General features: G+C 40.0%; 1 protein-coding gene across 1 annotated transcript in view; it reads left to right on the top strand.

Moving 5' to 3' along the window:
• LOC133462659 (M1-specific T cell receptor beta chain-like) overlaps positions 1-19,095 on the top strand; it is a 37,534-nt gene extending 18,439 nt beyond the window's left edge. Inside the window, exons 3-8 of the mRNA XM_061744001.1 lie at positions 9,441-9,501; positions 11,179-11,186; positions 16,044-16,380; positions 18,192-18,218; positions 18,305-18,411; positions 18,690-19,095. Of these exons, the coding sequence (XP_061599985.1) occupies positions 9,441-9,501; positions 11,179-11,186; positions 16,044-16,380; positions 18,192-18,218; positions 18,305-18,411; positions 18,690-18,707 (558 nt within the window). The 3' untranslated portion in view covers positions 18,708-19,095. The remainder of the gene's footprint in view (positions 1-9,440; positions 9,502-11,178; positions 11,187-16,043; positions 16,381-18,191; positions 18,219-18,304; positions 18,412-18,689) is intronic.
• Positions 19,096-25,354: the final 6,259 nt, after the last annotated feature.

The following is a 25,354-nucleotide window of genomic DNA, read 5'->3' as shown; positions in this document are numbered from 1 at the left end:
TGTATTGGTGTATAGAGGTATGGAGGTATGGATGTATGGAGGTATGGAAGTATGTAGGGATGGATGTATGGAGGTATGGAGCTATGGAAGTATAGAGGTATGGAAGTATGGGTGTATGGAGGTATGGAGTTTGGAGGTATGGAAGTATGGAGGTATGGATGTATGGGTGTATGGAGGTATGGAGTTTGGAGGTATGTAAGTATGGAGGTATGGAAGTATGGGTGTATGGAGTTTGGAGGTATGGAAGTATGGAGGTATGGATGTATGGAGGTATGGAGCTATGGAAGTATGGAGGTATGGAAGTATGGGTGTATGGAGGTATGGAGTTTGGAGGTAAGGGGGAATGGAAGTATGGAGGTATTCGGTATGGGGCTATGCATGTATGAGTGTATGGAGGGATGGAATATTGAGGTATGGATGTATGGAGGTATAGAAATGGATGTATGGAGGTACGGATGTATGGAGGTATAGAAGAATGGAGCTATAGGGGTACGGGGGTAATTTTCTATTTGGCAAACTTAAATCAAAATGTAAAAGGAATCCTGCATATTCCCATGATGCAACAGCTTGTAGCTCCGCCTTTACCCACTCACAGCAGGTGGCCCATTCCTGTATGTGTTGTGGAGGTATCTTGGACCGTTCTTACTTGCAGTATTTATTCAGTTCTTTAGGTTTTCAGTCGTCAGTCTGAACCAGGGTGACCTGTCACACTGATGTCCTCACATTAGCTCCTGGAATAGTTCAAGGTCGCCTCAATGACTGAAAGATTTTCAAATCAGCCCCAGATCATCATCCCTCCACCACGCACTGTGCTTAACCCCAGGTACGAGGTGCTCCTCCTGAAATGTTTCCTCTAAACATAGTTCTGGAAATTAAGAGCAAACATGTCCACTTTGATCCAGAAGTCTGCTGGTCTGTCCAGTCGTTCTTCTTTCCCCTTGAAAAACTTTCCAAACAAACTGCTTGTCCAGTCTTATTTTAGTTGTTTTGTTGTGAAGTTTAACCTTCATCACTCCTGTTGCTGCTCTGTTGCTGCTCTGGAGTTGCTTAGCATTTCCCCGATTGTTGCATGATTGTACAACGGGATGAATTTCCTGGGATGTACACTCTTAGGAAGACTGGCAACAGTCACAAATATTTTATTTATTTTTTTAAACATATATATGAGGGGGATCGGGGGTGGCATCCGCTGCAAGTCTGAAATGAGAGAAACACAGGAAAATGCACAATGGGCACACAAGCCTTTGGAATCTGCAAGAGGGAAAACAAACAAAAAGAAACGGGAACAGACAGAGACACAAACAGCAACCATTCCAAGTCTCTAAAACTGAATCTACTAGGCTCCTGCAATTATCTGTCCCCCAAAACTGTGGGGTGACTACTGGAAGACGCAGCCAGGAAACCCATAGCGACGGACCAGGACCCAGCCGAGCACCAGCCACCCAGCATAGGCCAATCGCAGGACACCCACCCCGATGACAGCGGGAACCCCAGACCCAAAGGCTTGCCCAGCTGCAAGGGCAGTGGAGGGAAGCAGAGATGGGCAGAGTGCAAGAACGCCCCAACAAGTAGCCACCCAGTCAAGCCCAACAGCAAAGAGCCCTAAACCCAGGTTAAACAACGGACACCCATTCACATGGATACACTAATATACACTCATTGACAAAGACATGGACAATCATTCTCTCACCACGCTCTCCCCCTGGAGGCCCATGGCAAGCCCATACCTGGGTCCGGCTATCAGTCCCTCCACTGGTGCCCCCACCCTGGGCCGATTGCGGGAAACATGGGTATAGGAAGACCTCACTGCCCCCTGGTGATGAGTGTGTATGACAATTGGGGTTGGGAGGGGGGGAGGTCGGGCCACCATGTGGCTATGCCATTAGCCACATTTGACAAAGCCCCCCCACCCTCCAAAGACCCTATGTGCAAGTGCAAACGGTCACAAATATGATTCACTCAGGTCCTTTGCAGGCGCCGATCTCCAAATAATTTGGACATGGTTTCCAGGTTGCTGTGCAGTGACGGTTGCTTCTTTAGGACCACTACTGATGTCATTTCCTCTGGGCCCTGTGTTTCCTCGCACCTGAGTGCTTCAGACCAGGTTTTTATGGAGGTCTGCTGATAATCAGCCGGCTGGATTTGAACCTCTTAAAGCTCAGGACAGCAGAAAGTACCGCTCAGGAGTAAGTTTTACTTCATATGATTGTTTTTCTTTTCGACCTTGTTCCTTTTGAAATAAACTGTATTATTACTGAATTAAAATGAATGGACTTGGACTTGGACTGCACTTATGGGACATTAACTGTGTAAACTGTGTGTGCTTTTACAGGGATGACGTGTTTTGGGGGGGGGTTAGTGCTACACAGGTACACTTGACTTAAAGAACGTGACTTACAGAACTGAAAATAGATCCAACCAGACATGAAATAGTGACTGAAGTCAAAACAGATATCCATCGTATTCCAGCGCGTCTTAAAGGCTGAAGAAGTGCAGCTGTGAAGCATAAGACGGCAGCTGCTGCAGGATGAACGTCAGCCGCCACGGTGTGTGTTTTTACCCTGAGCTTTTCCACCGACGAGTCTCTGCTTCAGGGCCTGTTTTTGATTACGTGATGATGATCCTGGGTTCAGTTTGATAGGATGAAGAGTTAAGAGTTTATGTGATACTGACCTCTAGTGGCTTCATGTGAAATCACACTCAAAGTTAAAAAAGAAAAAAGGAAAAAGTTTCAATAAACTGCTGGATAAATAAATGACACTGATCGATAGTGATGAATCTGAATAAGACAATAAACTCATCAATATAAATTTTTTCTGACGCTGGTGTTGCTGCCAGTCAATTTTATTTATTTTTATTTATTTAACCTTTATTTCACCAGGAAACAAAAAACTCGTTGAGATTAAAAATCTCTTTTACAAGAGGGTCCTGGCCAAGACAGGCAGCAACACAGTAACATGACATATGACACGACACATAACAAAACAAAACACTGTTGACATTACTCATAGCATTTGCAGGCAGAATTGGACATTTCAAGATCTGTCAGGAGCGATTTAAAAGCATTAAGTGAGACCAGCTCTCTGAGATTCAAGGTATTTTGCAGCTGGTTCCAGGAGGAAGGCGCAGCATACCTGAAGGCCTTCTTTCCCAGCTCTGTATGCACTCTAGGGACAGATAGTAGCAGACGCTCCTGAGAGCGTAGATGGTAGCCTCCTGATTCTTTACGGTCAATGTATGACTGTAAATATATTGGAATCAGACCAAGTATAGCCTTGTATACAAAAATGTACCAGTGGTTGAGCCTGCGAGTGGACAAGGCCGACCAACCCACCCGGGCATACAATGTACAATGGTGAGTGAGAGCTCTCATATTGGTAATAAATCTCAATGCACCATGATAAACAGTGTCAAGCGAATGGAGGCATTGAGAAGATGCATGCATATACAGAAGGTCACCGTAATCCAGCACAGACATAAAAGTGGCTGCAACCAACCTCTTCCTAGCATCAAAAGAAAAACATGCCCTATTTCTGAAAAAAAAAAACCCAGTTTCAACTTAAGTTTTCTAACAAGTTGATGAATTTGTGGCTTAAAACAGAGAGAGTCATCGATCAGAATTCCCAGGTACTTGTATTGGGACACAGTCTCAATCTCAAAGCCCTGGGACGAGGTGATACGGGGGATGTTCACAGGCTTAGACCTTTTGTTTGAGAACATCATAAGCTTAGTCTTATCAATATTCAAGACAAGTTTAAGGTCACCAAGGGTGCGTTGCACAACATTAAAAGCCTCTTGTAAATAACAGAGAGCCTGGGTAGGGGTAGGGGCGGAGCAGTACAGAACTGTATCGTCTGCATACAAATGAAACCTAGCGTGGGGAACATTTTGACTGAGACCGTTGATATAAATAATAAATAGTAAAGGTCCCAGAATCGATCCCTGAGGCACACCCTTGGATACATCAAGTGGGCTAGACAGGATGCCTTCTGCCTGTACACACTGAGATCTGCCAGATAGGTAATTCTCAAACCAGCAGACAGCCTTTCCTGATAGTCCTACACTGGTGAGTCTTTGCAATAATAATGTGTGGTCCACTGTATCAAAGGCTTTGGATAGGTCAATAAAAAGGGCTGCACAGTACTGCTTGTTGTCTAAAAATTCAATAAAATCATTGACTACCTTTAGAGCCGCTGTCACTGTACTATGCTTTTTTCGAAACCCTGATTGGAAATCAGATAGAATGTCACTTGAAGACAAGAACTCCTTGAGCTGTTCACTTACAAGAGATTCTAAAACTATACAATAACAATAAGTTAAATTAGATAGATAGATATAGATAGATATTTCTTTTGATTCATCCCTAATGGGGAAATTCACGTTGAGCAGCAGCAGTACACACAACACACACATCCATACACATACATAGAAATCGGATAAAAAAGTAAAAATATATAATTAAAAAGATATATACAGAAGAAGAAGATGAAAAATAGTGCAGTATGAGATATTATAAAAACAGTGGAGCAACAGTGAAAAGTTGGTTGTGTGTATATACATGTGTGTATATATGTAAAAAAAATTATATATGTTATATATTAAATTGATTATATATTAAAATGCATATATATGTTTTAGGTTTTTAACAACTTGGTATTAACCAAATTAACCATATTATTACCTATATAACTATATATACTAACTATATATAACTATTATATTATTATTAACCATACATATTTATAATATGTATGCAGACAAAAAAAATAAAAATACAGCAACAAATAGATGTTTGATGATACTTAAAACCCAGTTAGAGTAAACGTGCACGCCTCCTGTGGTAAAAAAAAAAAGTAAAGTGGTTGACGTCAGAACAGCAGTTAAACTTCTACCTCATTGATCGCTGCTGTAAACGAGGGTCAGAGGTCAAGTCTCAGTTTTCTCTGAGCTTTGAGGTGAGAACGCTGCAGAGATGCAGGACCGGACCCTTGTTTCCTGCAGAGATGCAGGCCCGGACCCTCGTTTCCTGCAGAGATGCAGGACCGGACCCTCATTTCCTGCAGGACCGGACCCTCGTTTCCTGCAGGACCGGACCCTCGTTTCCTGCAGAGATGAAGGACCGGACCCTCGTTTCCTGTAGAGATGCAGGACCGGACCCTCGTTTCCTGCAGAGATGCAGAACCGGACCCTCGTTTCCTGCAGAGATGCAGGACCGGACCCTCGTTTCCTGCAGAGATGCAGGACCAGACCCTCGTTTCCTGCAGAGATGCAGGACCGGACCCTCGTTTCCTGCAGAGATGCAGGACCGGACCCTCGTTTCCTGCAGGACCGGACCCTCGTTTCCTGCAGGACCGGACCCTCGTTTCCTGCAGAGATGAAGGACCGGACCATCATTTCCTGTAGAGATGCAGGACCGGACCCTCGTTTCCTGCAGAGATGCAGGCCCGGACCCTCGTTTCCTGCAGAGATGCAGGACCGGACCCTCGTTTCCTGCAGAGATGCAGGACCGGACCCTCGTTTCCTGCAGGACCGGACCCTCGTTTCCTGCAGGACCGGACCCTCGTTTCCTGCAGAGATGCAGGACCAGACCCTTGTTTCCTGCAGAGATGCAGGACCGGACCCTCGTTTCCTGCAGAGATGCAGGACCGGACCCTCGTTTCCTGCAGAGATGCAGGACCGGACCATCGTTTCCTGCAGAGATGCAGGACCGGACCCTCGTTTCCTGCAGGACCGGACCCTCGTTTCCTGCAGAGATGCAGGACCGGACCCTCGTTTCCTGCAGAGATGCAGGACCGGACCCTCGTTTCCTGCAGAGATGCAGGACCGGACCATCGTTTCCTGCAGAGATGCAGGACCGGACCCTCGTTTCCTGCAGGACCGGACCCTCGTTTCCTGCAGGACCGGACCCTCGTTTCCTGGAGAGATGAAGGACCGGACCATCATTTCCTGCAGAGATGCAGGACCGGACCATCATTTCCTGCAGAGATGCAGGACCGGACCCTCGTTTCCTGCAGAGATGCAGGACCGGACCCTCGTTTCCTGCAGAGATGCAGGACCGGTCCATCGTTTCCTGCAGAGATGCAGGACCAGACCCTCGTTTCCTGCAGAGATACAGGACCAGACCCTCGTTTCCTGCAGAGATACAGGACCGGTCCACTTCATCCCTGGAAATAAGCAAATGTGGGACGATCTAAGGGTGATCTGATCGTGGAGCGTCACGTGAAACCAGCAGATGGAGCCATCCGGGCCCGATTTCATTTCAATGCGTCTCATTTGGACCCAACATGAGTCAGGTAACTTTATTTTATTTCAATATGTCACAACAACCCTGGTTTGCTACCAGAACGTCTCACATGATGCTTTAATTTCTTCTCATTTAGAGAATGTGAGGAGCTTAAATATCTGCAACTTCTTGTCTTACATTTACAGGCCAGCACGCAGCTCCTGAAGCTCCGGCCTGCAAACATGCACAAAAGAGAAAAAAGGGGGGCCAGCACAAGAAACTACAGGAGTGATGGACAACAATGATAGCTATGAGATACTTATAATAAATAAAAATGGAAATGGAGAAGAGAGGAAGGGAAGAGGAGAAGAGAAGAAGGGTGAGAGGCTTTGAACCAGTTTTGAACGTCTTTTCAACGGCGACCATAGTCGTCTTTTTAACGTCTTTTCAACCAAAAAATGTTGCTGGGGTGGCTTTGCTCCAAATTTAGAAGCAACTCGTCAGATGTGTCGGAGGCCGGAGCTTGGTGATTGGATAAAGAGCCGTGACCAGCAGAGACGCCGCCTCCTCCTCCCAGCAGCAACTCTCTCCTGTCACAGAAATAGCAGCAGTCAGGCTGTCAGTCACCGCAGAGAGATGGAGGCTGAGATACGGAGGCGCTGGCGGGGGGAAGGAGGGAGGAGGCAGCTGAGGAGGCAGCCAAGGAAGCAGCAAAGGAGGTAACCGAGGAAGCAGCTGAGGAAGGAGCCGAGAAAGCCGCTGAGGAGACAAGAGGTTTTTGTGTGATGCTTTTCCACCGTGGGGACAGGGGGCCACGGTGATACAACCCCATAGAGGCGCCGTACAAAAACCTCCTGCTGCTTCCCTCCGTGGTCCTGACGGCTGCATGCAGCCGGGGATTCTGGGAAGAGCAGGACCAGCACCGGTCCGAGGCTGCACACACATCAGGACACTTCTGACCCTGAAAATCCATTTATATGCAGAATTCCTGCCAGAAAAACCACTTTTAGATTCAATGTGGAGCCTCTGGAAGTCTGCTCTCCTCATCCTCACAAACACACAACTCTGTGGACCCGATGAAGCTCGTCCTGCAGACCTGAACCCTACTCATCCTCTGGATCGGTACAACCAGTCTGACCAGGATGGTTGTGGAGGATTTGGGCTGTTTTAGGTAGCGGAGGCTTTCAGCGTGACTCTGGATCCGTAGCTTACTTTGGAAAAGGAACCAGACTCACAGTTTTGGGTAAGTGGAAGTTCAGCTGCTCGGTTCGTCGTATTCAACTTAAACCGGTGGAAATGTTGAGGTGAGAGTGGAGGAGAAAGCTGCTCTGGTGTAAAACTGGTGATATTGAGCTGAACTTGGAGCACTGTGACCAACTCTCAACCCGCGTACTTCGGCCCTGGAACCAGACTCACCGTTCTAGGTGAATATTCCACTCTTACTCTCAGATTTGATGCTTTAAACTTCACTTAAAATTTGGCAGAAGTTTCAGGAAAATCATTAACTATAAATATGAAGGAGAGAGTTTGATGCTCAGTATTGAGTCACCGTGACAACTGAAGCGTACTTCGGCCAAGGAACCAAACTGACAGTTTTAGGTAAATATTCCATGTTTACTCTGAGATTTGATACTTTAAACTCTTTTAAAAGTTTCTGGAAAAATCTTAACTATAAATGTGGAGGAAAAAGCTGCTCTGGTGTAAAACCGGTGATATTGAGCTGAACTTGGAGCACTGTGAGCAACTTTGAACCCGCGTACTTTGGCCAAGGAACCAAACTGACAGTTTTAGGTGAATATTCCAATTTTTACTCTGAGATTTGATGTTTTAAACTTCAGTTAAACATGATTGTTGGCAGAAGTTTTCAAGAAAATCCTTAACTATAAATGTGGAGGACAGAGTTTGATGCTCAGTACTGAGTCACCGTGACAACCGTGAAGCATACTTTGGCCAAGGAACCAGACTGACAGTTTTAGGTAAATATTCCACGTTTACTCTGAGATTTGATGTTTTAAACTTCACTTAAACTTTGGCAGAAGTTTCATTAAAATCCTTAACTATAAATGTGGAGGAAAAAGCTGCTCTGGTGTAAAACCGGTGATATTGAGCTGAACTCGCAGCACTGTGAACAACTATGAACCCGCGTACTTCGGTCCTGGAACCAGACTCACCGTTTTAGGTGAATATTCTAATTTTATGCTGAGTTTTGATGTTTTAAACTTCAGTTAAACTTTGGCAGAAATTTCAGGAAAATAACTATTAACTATAAATGTGGAGCAGACAGAGTTTGATGCTCAGTATTGAGTCACCGTGACACTGGTAACGAAGCCTACTTTGGAAAAGGAACCAGACTCACAGTTTTGGGTAAATATTCCACTTTTACTCTGAGATTTGATGTTTTAAACTTCACTTAAACATAATTGTTGGCAGAAGTTTCAGAAAAATCTTTAACTATAAATGTGGAGGAGAGAGTTTGATGCTCAGTATTGAGTCACCGTGACGACAGGAATGAAGCGTACTTTGGAAAAGGAACCAAACTGACAGTTTTAGGTAAATATTTCACTCTAATGCTGAGTTTTGATGGATTAAATGTTGGGTAGTGGCATCAGTGTTGGTGCAGGACAGTGTTTTACTCTAAAAGTGGAGCAGACAGAGTTTGATGCTCAGTATTGAGTCACCGTGACAACGCTGAAGCGTACTTTGGCCCAGGAACCAGACTCACCGTTTTAGGTGAATATTCCAATTTTACTCTGAGATTTGATGCTTTAAACTTCAGTTAAACATGATTGTTGGCAGAAGTTTCAGGAAAATCTTTAACTATAAATGTGGACGAGATAGAGTTTGATGCTCAGTATTGAGTCACCGTGACAACGCTAACGAAGCCTACTTTGGAAAAGGAACCAAACTGACCGTTTTAGGTAAATATTTCTCTCTTATGCTGAGTTTTGATGGATTAAACCCTAGATAAAGTGTCAGTGTTGGCAGGACGACAGTGTTTTACTCTAAAAGTGGAGGAGAGAGTTTGATGCTCAGTACTGAGTCACCGTGACGACGGTTACGAGGCTTACTTTGGAAAAGGAACCAAGCTGACAGTTCTGGGTACGTAAATGATCATTAATGATAACGATAATGACATTAAACGGATGTAAACGGGTCTGTAAGTGTGTCGGCTCACTAAGAGCCGGGGAAGTCCAGCTCGGGGCTTTTTGACATCAAGCCGGAGCGCTGTGCCAACTATGAGGCTTATTTCGGGCCGGGAACTAAAGTGACAGTTCTGGGTGAGTAGAACCTTCTCCTGGTGATCGTTGCTGTTGTCGGAGTCGGATCAGACTTTAGGATGTTTTAGATGAGAGGAGAGTCGTGTTTTAATGAGAACGCTGGTAAAAGCAGCGGGATGTTTCCATCGCTGATGGTTTGATTTTTGATTTTGACTTTTTATTTCGGTCCATTTGGATACAACATAATACAACATAAAAATAGTCCAATATTTGAAATGGCACCGAAAAGGTATACAGGACTGTCTCAGAAAATTTGAATATTGTGATTTTCTGTAATGCAATTACGAAAAACAAAAGAAAGAAAACTCAAATATCCTATCTCAAAAAATTAGAATATTCTGAGAATCTTAATCTTAAACTGTAAGCCATAATCAGCAATATTAAAATAATAAAAGGCTTGCAATATTTCAGTTGATTTGTAATGAATCCAGAATGTATGACATTTTTGTTTTTTTAATTGCATTACAGAAAATAAAGAACTTTATCACAATATTCTAATTTTCTGAGACAGTCCTGTAGGCTGAAGCCAAGGCTTATTATGCCTACCCTTTTATGAACCTCAACTCAGGAGGTTTTATACAAAACAAAGCTAATAATTTGGGTTCAATCTTTGAAAAAGAATGCATATATTGGACAAGTAACAGAGGAATCTAGACAAGAAGCAAAAACAAAAAAAAAACATACTATAAATTACAAGGAGTGATAAATGAAGTGGTTTTTGGTTAAAGACTGATGGTTTTCACTGTGACTCTGGGGGTTTACCAGCGTACTTCGGTCCAGGAACCAAGTTCACCGTTTTAGGTAAGACAGAAATCTGCAAAATAATCCTCATGGACACATGAGGATTATTGTGAATAATTATTATTGTAAACATCGTGGTGATGAACTTGTTCAGGGTCCGACTACGAAGTTAATATCAGTCAGGGATCAAACTGACAAACGTCTCAATTTGGTTTTTATGAAACCTTTAAAATCCAACCTGCAAAACGATCAAACGAGTCCCTTTTAGCAGCAAAAAGGTTGGAATGAGCCGAGCAGGTAGAGAGGAAAGTGTTTCCAGCGCTGATGGCTTTCACTGTGACTCTGGTGTTGGTGAAGCTTTCTTCGGCCGAGGAACCAAGTTAACCGTTTTAGGTGAGAATTCAGTCCATTTCAAGTTAAAACCCAGAGTTCAGCTGGTTCTTGCTGGATCTAAAGTCTTTGTCAGGTTTTAAATATGACCTTCAGTTTTAATCTGTCCGTTTGAAGCAGAAATGTTCTTTTATTGACCTTGAAAACACGGACCAGGTGGAGCTGTTTTTACCGTTGGACTGTGACTCTGTGACTCTGGTAATTCAGAGGTTTACTTCGGCGGAGGAACCAAGTTAACCGTTTTAGGAGAGAAAAGCTGCTTCATACAAGCGATTTATTAAGATAGAGACGAAAACAGGAACTTAAAGTTGTAAAATCTAAACTAAAACCAGCAGAGCTGTGATTAATCTGACCTTCTGAAGGAAAACTGAAGTCACAGATGTAGTTAAGTCAGCAAAAACTGATGATGTTCGTCGTGTTTTTAGTCTAAAAATGTGACGTTTAAACGAGTAAAAACACCAGAGCAGCTTTTCCTGCAGCCGTTTCTCAGTGTGACGACTACGAACCCGCCAACCTTTGGAAAAGGCACCAAACTGACCGTTTTAGGTAAGAAAGTGAGAAAACTTTGCTTCCTGAAACGCTGCAGAGTTAAAACTGTCATCGAAAACTGTAACAATGGTCTTTGGGAGGTTTTCTGATCCAAGCAGAACGAGTTTCCAGAGATAAATGTGTTGTTTTGTTCTGGAAAAGCTTCCAGAAACGTATGCAAAGCCAACAGCCAAAGATATCAGCTAAAAACTAGAATATTCTGCAAAAGTTGATACCTGAAATGGACAAATGAACAGAAACAGGCTGGAAGACATCAGCACTTCTCATTTACTAAATACAACTATGATCTCTTCAAAAAACCACAAAACCGTGACAAGAAAAAGGTAAAAGCATCAAGTAATACGTTACTTAGCGCTAATGTGGCTAATCTCTTCACCTGTCAATCAAACGACGCTTACACTTAACCAGGTTTGTCAGTTAAACTTTAGCACCAGAGATGAAACACTTTTATTCAGGAAAATCATGAAAACACGACCAGATTCAGACCAGAAAGATGTTTCTGGGACAGATGTTTCTGGGACAGATGTTTCTGGGAGCTCTCATCAGAAAATAACCTGCAGCTTTTCCAGGTTATTTTCTGTTACACTGCAAAAACTCAAAATCTTAAAAAGAATATTTGTCTTATTTCTAGTTAAAATGTCTAATTTTGAGTCAAAAAAATCTCATTCCACTTAAGACAAGAATCAAAAACTAAAAAAATAAAAACAATTTTCACCTGTTTCAAGTAGATTTTCACTTAAAATAAGTAGCAATGAGATTTTTTTGACTAAAAATTTGACATTTTAACTAGAAATAAGACTAATATTCCTGGTAGGATTTTGTAGTTTTTGTAGTGTAATTCCCATGAAAATCCTCCCAGCAGCAGCCCTGGGTCTCTGACCGGCTGCAGCCGCCTGGACTCGAGGTGGAACTTTTAAAACCTGGATTGTAGAAATATTCAGCGTGTTTTAAAGCTGCAGAGAAGCAGCCGAGCAGTTTTCAGCAGCAGTCGTACTCGCTGTGATCAGGCCTGTATGGAGGCTCTGCAGCTCTCTTCGCTGGAGGAACCAAGTTCACCGTTTTAGGTGAGAAATCAGGTTCTATTGAACTTGTTTTACTGCTGCAGAACCGTTAACCCGTTGCCGTTTGGACGCGATAGTAAACCTCTAAGTGTCAGCTTTCATTAGAGGCCAAAATTATGATTGTATGTTGAAAGTTTCAAGAGTTATGCCCGTGGGACATAATGTAATGTCTAATACTTATAATAAAAGTCTTTGTAAGACATAATCTAACAAAAACTTGTAAAATACTCATTTTTTGTGGTATTGTTATCAAATTTGAAATTGCACTAGATAAGTCTCCAGGCTGTGTCTCAATGTGTTTTCGGGCTAATAAGTCACAGATTCATCTGCAGACATCTGATTACAAAACACATTTCTGGCTGAAATAAAAACCTTCTTTTTCAGTGTGTTCAAACTTAGATTACTGAATTATAGTAGCAGTTACCGTGATTCTGACAGTTGGGGGGAAAACTTTAGAGTGTTACCTTTCAAAAGATACCAGAACCATCCATGAACTTCAAATGGTTCAAGAACAGCTTTACATTTACTTTGGGTTTGCCTTGGATAGACGTTTTGGGCGACTTTTACAAGAGTGGGACCAGGTGAAAGGAGAGCGATGAAGTTTCATGCTGAAAGAGAGTTTAGAGAGTTTTTAAAACTGTGGTTTGAGGCCTGAGATAGTGAAATAGATATCAGAGCTGCAGAGCTGCAGAGCTGCAGAGCTGCAGACGTGCAGGGTTTTGTACCAGCCCAGCGTCTCTGTGCTCCTACACCCAGACTTACTTTGGAGCCGGGACTAAACTCACCGTGTTGGGTAAGAAAAGCAGCCGAGCTCCGATGATGGGGGGATGATGGAGGAGGGGGGGGGGGGGTTTATTTGTTCAGTAAATGTGGTGTGGTGAAGCGGCTGGCTCTGTGATGGAGCGGCTGGCTCTGTGATGAAGCGACTGGCTCTGTGATGGAGCGGCTGGCTCTGTGATGAAGCGACTGGCTCTGTGATGAAGCGGCTGGCTCTGTGAGGAAGCGGCTGGCTCTGTGCCCGGGTTAGGGTTAGGGTTAGGGTTAGGGTTAGGGTTGTGAGTGGGGTTTTATCATCTCCTGGAAACACTGTGAATAATCAGGCTGAAGCTTATTTCGGATCTGGAACCAAACTCAGCGTTTTAGGTAAGTGAGGTTTGATGCCGAGCAGGTTCTTCTGAACTGTGAGGTCAGAAAGAAGCTTTAAATATAATAATATGATGCCACAATCATATAATTGTAAAAGAATCTAATTCTGGGATGGTGTTCATCATTTCTTGGTGAATGTGGTGAAGCTGCAGCAGCAGTGGTGGAGCTGGTGGTTCCTCTAAGAACTAAGGTCTTCAGGGGGTTCTGGGGTCTAAAATATCCACAGGCTACATTTACTTTCTATGGAGGGAAGAAACAGTGAAGGAGAAGTTGGGTTGTGGGTGGGATGTGTTTTTGTGACTGTGAGGTCGCGCTGTGCTCCGGCTCTTATCCTCCTTACTTCGGATCTGGAACCAAACTCAGCGTTTTAGGTAAGTCTCTCCTCAGGAACATGTCCCAGATATTTCTGCTTAAACTAAGACCCTGGTGATTAATCTACAGAAAATCAGGAAATTGTCTTATATGAAAACATATCAGTAGGACCTACAATACTGGACTAAATCCTGCAGCTTTCTCTTGCATCATGAACTGCTTACTCGGGTTTTCAGCAGAATTATCTTCCTCAAACTTCTCAAAGCAGCTGTTAAACATGATCAGCTATAGAATATCACAGCATTTACAGCTTATAGGAAGGAACTCAGAGTATTCCTGGTTTAGAACAGAAATGAATGAAAATGTAATGGAAAGGTGTGATATTTAACTGAAATGACAGATGTGATGAAGTAGATCTGGTTATTGGTGTTAAAATCCTGAGTTTTGTTGTGGAAATGTTATTGGTCTGAGTTTTTACAATAAAACTACTTGATCTTTCTAAAAAAAAAAAAAATAATAATAATAATAATAATAAGACCATGGTGACTAGAATTGTGGAACATGAGGCTTATTTCTATGTGATAAGACAAAAATGTAATTTAAAATGACCTTTATTCATGTATTCATGTACATATGTATAATATCATACCAGTACCAGTACCAGTACCAGTACCAGTACCAGTACCAGTACCAGTACCAGTGGGCTTACATTCAATAAGACCATATTTCTGACTGCTACTTCATAAATTGTCAAATATAATGTAAGTAAATGTTATAGTCAAAACCCAATTGGATTTAATAGTTCCTCTTGACCCTAAATAGCTAAAATTAATCAATGCAAGTAAAACTAAAGCTCCTGGGGTTCTGGGGTCTAAAACATCAACAGGCTGCATTTACTTTCTGTGGAGGGAAGAAACGGTGAAGGAGAAGTTCGGTTGTGGGGTCGGATCCAAACTGACTGACTTTTACAAGCTGGGCATTGGCAGCTTCACAGCACTTAAACCGATAGAGTCACTCTACAAAAAAGCCTTAAAGACATTGGATAAAAAATCATACTCCTATCACATCTGTGATATCCTCAAAAAGTATGATTTTTTAAGTTTTTATAATTTTAGAGTTTTCAAATTCGCTTGTTTCATCCAAAGAAGCCTACATGGTCTAGCTCCGCCACCTCTATGGGAATTTATTAAAAAAAGGTCTGTCAAAGACATGAAAACCAGGGCGGAGACAGAGGAGATGTTGAGTTTCCCTGCAGGCGACTGCGTTGGGCAGGAATGTTCTGTCCATCTTGGGGGGGGGGGTATTGGAATAGTCTTCCTACCACTATTAGAGACAGCACCACTTTACCCTCGTTTAAAGCAAAACTTAAAATATGGCTGAAGGAAAACCAAAGGTGTGAACTAGTGGTGGGGCAAAAAATCGATATTGCAATATATTGTTGCGCTTTCTGTTGCAATAAATAATCGATAAACTGACGGCAAATATCGATATTTTAACACACATAATGGATTTACGCGGTTTTCACCTCACTATTGTTCATGCACTTATTTGGCTCAAAAGTTTGATATGGGCCAAACTAGACGAAATTAAATAGAAAACATATTAGTTTTTGTTTATTTATTCATTTATTTATTTATTTATTTATTTATAAATGCACTTTTTTTGTACATTGTATAAAGTTTTGGCATTGAATAAATGCATAACTACAAACGTTTTCCTTTTTATAGGTATTTTTTCTTTTTCAGTCACATATATCGTGATATATCGATGAAATTTCTTACAATATATCGAATATCGTAGATATTGTGATGTTATCGTTATCATGGGCCACATATCGCCACAGTATTAGTACTAGTATTAGTATTAGTACAGCACTTTACAACTGTGATCACTAAAGCACTTAAAGTGCAATAATGGCGATGTGCAATAAGCATTAGCACTTTATAGATCTGACAAGTAAAGCACTTTAAGAAGCAATAACACTTTAAATCTCTTGCACTTAAGCACTTAGCACTTTAAACGTGACGGTCACTCACTGGTATTAATTGTAACATGTTTTTATTTCCTATTGATTTTATCTAGCTTAGTCCTGTTTTTAAATGTTGTCTTTCGTTGCTATATCTTGTCTTCCTTGTTTGCTGGTGTCTGATTTTATGTTTTATGTCTGGCATTGATTTGCCACAGGGACAAATGGTGGAAATTAGCCTATGGCTACAACCATGCATGTTTACACTCGTGTTCATTAACATGTACAGTCCCTGTCATTAAATAAATAAATTGAAATTGAATTGAAAAATTGGTCTGGATGTGCTGACTAAGAGGGTTTTCTCCAACCTTTCAGAGGGCAACGTAACAACACCAGCCGTGCAAGTTCTTGGACCTTCAAAAAAGGAGTGCCGGAGCGACTGGGACCTGCAGAAGAAGAAGACCTTGACCTGCGTGGCCTCCGACTTCTACCCCGACCACGTCAGCGTGTCCTGGCAGCTCAACGGCGTCAGCATCACCGTCGGCGTGGCGACGGACAGCGACGCCACCAAGAGCAAGACGTCCAGGTTCTACAGGATCAGCAGCCGGCTGCAGGTCTCTGCTGAGGACTGGTACGACCCCAACAATCTCTTCAACTGCACCGTCAGCTTCTACGATGGAAAAGAGACCAGCTACCACCATGCCAACATCACAGGTGAAAACCAGGGCTGGGGATTCATTCAAATGTCAAGAATCCATTCCATTCCTAAGATTCAGAATCGATTATCAAAATCTGGCTCGATCCGATTCAATTCGGATATTGATTTGGGTTATTCAATTTTTCAATTCAATTCAATTCACAATTTACTAAAGACACATCTCGAGAAGAGGTCCATAGTACCATAAAAAATTATACATATAACATACACAATATAAAAGACAACAACCTAAGATATAAAAGACAACAAAAAACCACAATACAGAAGACTTAAAAACAAGAGTGACACAAAAAGAAAACAGTGTCAGGCGCAAGTGTAGAGACATGAACGCCAGCGGTTCCACAACATAGATGTGAACCTGACTGAGCTGAGTGCAGGATTCATTAAGCAGGTAATAATGCTATTTAAAGAGTTAGATACTCTACATATACATTTAGTAATAGTGTTATTAAAACAGTTTTTTCAGCTGTTGCATGAATTATTTGACTGTAGTTCTGCAACATATGAATACTAGTATTATATTGAGATTCAACAGCAAGTATTGGCAGCTAATGATGCTGTAAGGACCAATCAGCTCCCAGAATGCTTTGCAGAAACATTGTGTGGGTCAGAATGACCAAACAGATCCAGGGCAGCAGAGACGTATGAAATCGCTTTTATTTTTTCGCAGATTCTGGTTTTATTTTTTTCCATTTTCGTCTTTTTCGGTTTCTAATTTTTGAGAATTTGGTTTTTAGCATTTTATGCAAATGTAACCCAAGACAGTATATAAAGCAATGAAATATAGACAATGTATGCAATTATAACTGAAAACTTTAATGTTTTCATACCTTTAAACATATTTAAAGGCAAAAACAAAACATTCCTTTTTTGGGCATAAACACAAAAATACCAAAAGTTGTAATGATGAAAAAAAAAAGATCGATCTTTAGACATACGAATCGATTTTTAGGAATTAATATGAGAATCGATTTAGACGGCTTAGCTCTGCATTATTTGCAAGACCTGATAGTGCCTTATGTTCCTGGCAGAGCTCTCCGTTCTCAGAGTGCAGGTTTACTCGTAGTTCCTAGAGTATCTAAATGTAGATTTGGAGGGCGGGCGTTCTGCTATCAGGCACCATTACTATGGAACCAACTTCCAATCTGGGTTAAGGAGGCTGACACCACCTCCACCTTTAAAACTAAACTTAAAACCTTTCTGTTTAGTAAAGACTATATTTAGTGTTTAGTAAACCTCTAGCTGGTGTTGGTAAATCTCTAGGTAGTGTAAACTCTAGTGTGTTAGAGTCAGTAGTCATAGTTGCAGCTATAGAACAAGACTATAATAGTTAGTCTCAAATATAGCTTGGTGGTAGATATGCTGCTATAGGCTTATGCTGCAGGGGGCACAGACATGATCCACTGGGCGGTGCCTCTCACCCTTCTTCTCCTCTCCTCTTCCCTTCCTCTCTTCTCCATTTCCATTTTTATTTATTATAAGTATCTCATAGCTATCATTTTTGTCCATCGCTCCTGTAGTTTCTTGTGCTGGCCCCCCTTTTTTCTCTTTTGTGCATGTTTGCAGGCCGGAGCTTCAGGAGCTGCGTGCTGGCCTGCTACTAATAATTGCTCGGGGGTTTATGTTTATGTTCTGGGCCTCTGGAAAGCGTCTAGAGACAACATCTGTTGTATTAGCTGCTATACAAATAAAATTGAATTGAATAGAATCGGAAAAACAAGTTTTTTCAACACAGGCCTAGTGAAAACGTCATTGTTTTGAGGCTCAAACAGAATCTCTAGCTGAACTTCTTCTCCTCTTCCTGCAGGTGAGGAGGACGTTCACCTGACCAGAAGTAAGTCTTTTATTTAATCTTCTTCAGACGTGAACGTCCAGCAGAAACACGTCCAGGTCCCACAACTGATCTGTGTTTGTCTGCAGAGGAATATCTGACGGTCACCGGGAACGCCAAGCTGTCCTACACGGTTCTGATCGTGAAGAGCTGCGTCTACGGGGCCTTCGTGTGGTTCCTGGTCCGGAGGCTGCAGGTCTGCAACCATCTTCCCTGTCCATCTCTGTCCATCTCTGTCCATCTCTGTTCATCTCTGTCCATCTCTGTCCATCTCTGTCCATCTCTGTCCATCTCTGGTCATCTCTGGCCATCTCCGTCCATCTCTGTCCATCTCCGTCCATCTCTATCCATCTCCGTCCATCTCTATCCATCTCCATCCATCTCTGTCCATCTCCATCCATCTCTGTCCTTCTCTGTCCATCAGTCTTCCTGCGCCAGAACCAACCAGTGATGCATGTTTTCTGTCTGTTGCAGAGTTCGCCTGGAAAGTAGAATCTCCTGGAATCTTCTGGAAAGTAGAATCTCTTAGTCTTTTTCTTCCGTTTTTGCTTACGATGAACGCAGCGTAGCTAGAAGAGCGTTTGTCCCAAACAACTGCAGTTTTCTTTGCTCCACATTTGACTCGAGGCCAGCGGATCTCCGTAGACCCGGTCCGTCACCTCTGGGCCACATCTAGCCCTGTAGCACCTGCCAGTGTCCATGTTCGGATCAAATGTGTCTTCTAACTGGGATCTGTGGGGACTCTGGGAAACCTGCGCTCACATCTGCTTTGTCCTCTGAGAATATTGATAAAAGACATGTAAATGTTGCATCTGCATTCATACTTTTTAAGAAAGTGCTTGTTCACCCAACTTCCTTCTCAATAAAGTGTTTTAGACGACTCCGGTGATCACGGCTGTTCTTTCTCTTCTAGTTTATGTCCAAAGTAGAAAACTTTTAGCACACCGGATATGCAGAAAGGTGCGTCGGAGGAGGAAAGCTGCAGCCAATTTAAAAAGCAAACACCTTCTTCTCACCGGACTAGTGTTTTATTTGGCCAACATTTCGGTCATAGACCTTTCTCAAGGCATCAATTCTTTTTAAATCTTCTAGTTTATGTAAATGATGTAACTGAGGAATCGATGACGGTAAACGGCTCCGACACTCGTCACTCGTTCCAGAGAGGAGGATGTTTTTATGAAAACGTTTTTCCTCCCCTGCAGCTTCAGATGATTAAAGTCTGAATTCTCTTCATGAGTCAAGGAGATCTTTGTTTTCTTCACACTCTTCTGGTTGGAAAGTCAGAGAGTGCGTCGGCCACAAAGCAACAGGAAGTGAGAGCAGCAGGTCGGTGCTGGAGCTGCAGACCCGCGGAGGCGTGCAGGGGGCAGGATGTGGTGACGGCTGCAGCTTGAACGCCTTCGCTCTTCACAGAAACCCCAGCAGCAAAGTTCACCGCAACCTCCGGCTCCCCGGGTGCACCTGCATCCGTGCACCAAAAGAGAAACGAGAAAACCTGCGTTTGTGTGTCAACGGAAGTCGTAAAACAAACAGCTGGTTGCTGCTCGCTGGTGCAGAAATGTAGAACCCAACGTTTCCAGGCGATCACCTGAGCGCACGTTAAAACACGACCATTAATCAATCAATCAATCAAATTTAATTTATATACAGGATTGTCTCAGAAAATTTGAATATTGTGACAAAGTCCTTTATTTTCTGTAATGCAAAAATGTCATACATTCTGGATTAATTACAAATCAACTGAAATATTGCAAGCCTTTTATTATTTTAATATTGCTGATTATGGTTTACAGCTTAAGAAAACTCAAATATCATATCTCAAAAAATTTGAATATTCTGGGAATCTTAATCTTAAACTGTAAACCATAATCAGCAATATTAAAATAATAAAAGGCTTGCAATATTTCAGTTGATTTGTAATGAATCCAGAATGTATGACATATTTGTTTTTTTAATTGCATTACAGAAAATAAAGAACTTTATCACAATATTCTAATTTTCTGAGACAGTCCTGTACATGAAATACAAAGTGCTTAACATTTTGACTGAAAAATAAGCATAATAAAAATAAGAATAAAATTAAAACTGGGAGACCAATGCACACTGACATTCAATATAGTTAATTAAAATGAAATAATGATAAAAGTTCAAGAATTAAGGCTAAAAATAATCAGTCCACAACAATAAATTAATAATAATAAAATAATTTAAAAAAAATACGAGAAATAGATAAATAAAACAAATACCTCTAAAACATGTTAAAGAGAATAAAACTATAAAATGTGATGCTACATAAAAGCCATGGGACGTGACCTGGCAGCAAAGAATGTCATCTAAAATGTACGGGTAGAAAAGTATGTTAAAGTGACTAAATACGTGTTTCAAATAAGATAAAAACGTAATATTTAAAAAAGCATCATACATGTACGATAGGTATATGTATGATGCTTTATTGCTTTTATATATATATATATATATACATATATATATATATATACATATATATATATATATATATATATATATATATATATATATATATATATATATATATATATATATATATATATGATGAATTTGGTGTGAAATTTTCAAATGAACCAGGATAACAAAGAAAGACCTGGAAGACAAGACATAATGAAAGACTGAGCTGAAATATGGGGGGGGGGGGGGGGGGGGTCACCTGAGGGAATTGATAAGGGAATTGATAAAGACCTCAGACCTGTAAAGACGTCCAAAAGGCCCAATAGGGTCTGAACTATTGGACCCTATTGGACCCTTGTTCTTTCTTTTACAGGAATGTGAAATTCTCTTCTCAGTGCTTTAACAATGACATCATATGTCTCATCGTCCATCAGTCGATTTCCATGGCCTTGAATGTTACTAGTGTGAACAGGACCAAAATTGTTATGCCCAGTCTCATTGTTCCTTTTCTGTGAATGAAACAAAATTCATTGATTCATTTTAAAAAATTTTCAAAAAATTTAGATTCATTTAAATATTGATTTATTTTCAACAAATAGGATATCTGCTTCTATTTTAGCGCGTTATGCACCTATACATAGGGTCGGCACCTTTTCAGAAATAGAAATAAGGGACGCCCCGATTTCAGCAGCGCAGGCGCCAAAAAAAAAGGGACATCCCCAAAACGTCTAAACTGCATAGACATGTATTTATTTTATATTTTATAGAAAATGCTTTGATTTAAAGTCTAAAGTGCTTTAATTGCATTGAACCTGCACGCCTGTACAGACAGCCAACCATATAGCAACTGATATACTTTTGCTCCTATGGTAAATATAAATATAGCTACAGGTGAAGGTCGGAATATTAGAATACGGTGTAATTTATTTCAATAATTCAACTTAAAAGGTGAAACTAATATATTACATAGTATCACAGTCTTACATGCAAAGCAAGATATGTTAAACCTTTATTTGTTATAATTTTGATGATCAAATTGTTTATTGATTTCTAAAAATATTAAAATTTTTTGAGATTTTTTATTTGGTGTTTTCATAAACTGTGAGCCATAATCACCAAAATTATAACAAATAAAAGCTTGAAATATCTCACTTTGAATGTAGTGGGAACTGGGAAATAATATATTTGTTTCACCTTTAGTTGAATTTACTCGAATTAAGTTTTTCAATATATTCAAATGTTCCGACCTTCACCTGTATATTATGACATCAATAAATAAGAGCATAATATATGTCCGTATTGGTTCAATACGGAACACAACTTTTAATTCCCAATTAAGTAACGATTCCGTATTTCAAGGGACGGGTGGCGACGCTACCTATACAGTCTGATACCGGTCCTTGATGAACCTCTACCTGTTGCTGGTTGATAGAGACACAGATGACCAATTAAAAACGTACAGCAGAGGAAACTTGCTTGATGTTTGCCCAGTGGAAAACACTATAAAGAATTAAATCAACATTCATTTTTTGTGTGGTTTACTGGTAGGGTCGCCACCCGTCCCGTAAAATACGGAATTGTCCTTTATTTGAGAAAAAAATGTTGCGTCCCGTATTGAACTAATATGGGACGCGATTTGTCCCGTATTTTCATTAATTTTTACACCATATTCTAGTTGAATTATTGAAATAAATTAACTTTTACACCATATTCTAGTTGAATTATTGAAATAAATTAACTTTTACACCATATTCTAGTTGAATTATTGAAATAAATTAACTTTTACACCATATTCTAGTTGAATTATTGAAATAAATTAACTTACACCATATTCTAGTTGAATTATTGAAATAAGTTAACTTTTACACCATATTCTAGTTGAATTATTGAAATAAATTAACTTTTACACCATATTCTAGTTGAATTATTGAAATAAATTAACTTTTACACCATATTCTAGTTGAATTATTGAAATAAGTTAACTTTTACACCATATTCTAGTTGAATTATTGAAATAAGTTAACTTTTACACCATATTCTAGTTGAATTATTGAAATAAATTAACTTTTACACCATATTCTAGTTGAATTATTGAAATAAGTTAACTTTTACACCATATTCTAGTTGAATTATTGAAATAAGTTAACTTTTACACCATATTCTAGTTGAATTATTGAAATAAATTAACTTTTACACAATATTCTAGTTGAATTATTGAAATAAGTTAACTTTTACACCATATTCTAGTTGAATTATTGAAATAAATTAACTTTTACACCATATTCTAGTTGAATTATTGAAATAAATTAACTTTTACACCATATTCTAGTTGAATTATTGAAATAAATTCACCTGTATGTATATTATACATCTGGGCTGATGTGGACATACGTAGCATAGGCTATTTCAGTTGCTAGTGTGGTTGTCTGTCTCTACAGTCATGAAAGTTCAATGCTATTAAAGCATTTTAAACTTTAAATCAAAGCATTTTGTTTTTCATATAAAATAAACACATTTTTATTTAGTTTAGAAGTTTTAGGGCTTTTTTTTTTGGCTCCTGCGCTGCTGAAATCAGGGCGTCCCTTATTTCTATTTCTGAAAGGTGGCGACCCTATTTACTGGGGACTGTGGTAGATTAGCTACTTTTCTTTTTTTCTCCACAGGGTTTATACATGAGACTTCAGCTGCTAAAACATACATTATCCTAACAAACATCTTTATACACCGAATATTTAAAGAGATAAGGCGGATGGCTTGGTTTAACAAAGATATTAATTAAACTTTGGAGTTCACAAATAGCACTGCTTACCTGCAACAATCAGACAGTGGAAGTTAGCATAGCATTCACAAAGGCCCAAAATAACTAACATGACGCCACCTAGTGGCTCAACTTTATACATCTAACATTATAAAATGTGAGAATACAATTACTATTAAATACTTGGTTTCACTAATTTAGTTTACTAATGCGCTGAAACCCATGCTGTTTGCTTTATTTGCACTTTTAAAAGGTAAAAATTATGATAATGCAGCTGTTTTCTCACAATATGATTACATTATGAGCAGGCCACTAGGGGGCCGTCCCAATTTGTTTGCAGTGGTTTTTGAAAACCTTATGTCCAAACCTAACCCCATGCCAAATATCAAAAACATTTCACTAAGTGCACAATCTTTATGATTTTTGACATATTCCCTCCCAGCTAAGAGTTGTATATGCATTGAAGAGGCACTCCCTACACTCATTGTAAGCACATGCTTTTGCCTTTGTATCACACATGACTGGGTCGGCCATATCTTCGTTGCTTTTGGTAGGCAATATACCACAACCGTGGAGCGCATTGACCCTTAGTTGTGTGTTTTCATGTGTTTTGCACAAACGTGTTGCGGTTTAGCGTGTGGGTGTAACAACCCAAAATGGCCTGAGCCGGCAAAACCTGCTGTATGACAGCTGACCATGTTGCTCAGAAAAAAAATATCTGTGTAGATTTTTCAATGTGTCTGAGAGTAATCTTTATTGCATTTTTTTTTATTTTGTTGTGTGACTGTTTGTTTGCAGCCTGGTGTCAAACGGCTAGCGTTTATACAAAAATGTCTTGACTTTGCTCTTTTTTTTTAAGTAGCAGTGGACGTCAACGTCTCGTCAGAGATACATAAATATTTAATTTAGTTTCGTCCCAGGTTTTATTTTTTTTTTTTTTATATCTTTTTATTTCACAATAATTTTCACAATTCACATTTTCACATGCATGATTTCTATTATACCCACATTCCTACCCTCCCCATAATTACCCTAGGGAAAAAAAAAAAAAAAAAAAAACATACATTAAGGGAGAACAAAATTAAATAAATATTAAAGAAAATAAATAAATAAAAAAAATATATAATCTCAGCAACAGTGATATCAAACTATATATATATCCATACATACATACATACATATAAGCCACAAGTTCGAAAATAAAGATACTCATTGGTCCCCTTTGGAAAAATTATCCAGTTTTGAAAATAATGGAAACAAAAATTCTTGAAAAATACGACCACGGTTGTATTTTTCTAAAGTTAATTTTTCCAATTGTAAAAAAACTGAAATTTGATCAAAAGAAACTTGAAAGTTGGAGGGGAATCATCTTTCCAAAGTAAAAGTATGCATTTCTTAGCGAAGTATGTGATCATAATTAATATCCTGCTTTTTTTCCGGTCTAACTGAAGATCCAGTGTGTCATTTAATAAATACAAATTGGAGCTTAACTCAAAATTAATTTCTAATACTGATTGTGTGAAGGAATGAATTGATTTCCACAAACTTATTAAAAGATCACATTCCCAAAACATATGTACAAATGTTCCATCGATTCTTTTACATCTTGGACATTTTGAAGAGATATCCTTTGAAATTTTGTGCATTTTAATTGGAGTTAAATACAGTTTGTGAATAAATTTAAAATTAGCCTCTTTAATGTTATTACTAGTAATAGGTTTAATAACATTTCACAAGATATGACGCAGAACATCACTGCTGACAGTTTTTAATTTCTCCTCACGTCCAGCAGATGGCAGCAGAGCATCAGAAACGTTTCATAATCGGAAACGTTTATATTTCTTCCTTCTTATCCATGAAATTATTTCATCCAAGTTAGAGAAAAACTTGTGTATTGTGTGACAATTTTTTTCGTGTTTTGTTTTTCTGACTCGACCTGGAATAAATTGGCTTTTAG

Source organism: Cololabis saira, chromosome 16 (genome assembly GCF_033807715.1).
Source record: "Cololabis saira isolate AMF1-May2022 chromosome 16, fColSai1.1, whole genome shotgun sequence".
In the NCBI taxonomy this organism is placed as follows: Eukaryota; Metazoa; Chordata; class Actinopteri; order Beloniformes; family Belonidae; genus Cololabis; species Cololabis saira.
The sequence above is the reverse complement of the archived record's forward strand: the minus strand, read 5'-3'. Positions and strand labels throughout refer to the sequence as shown.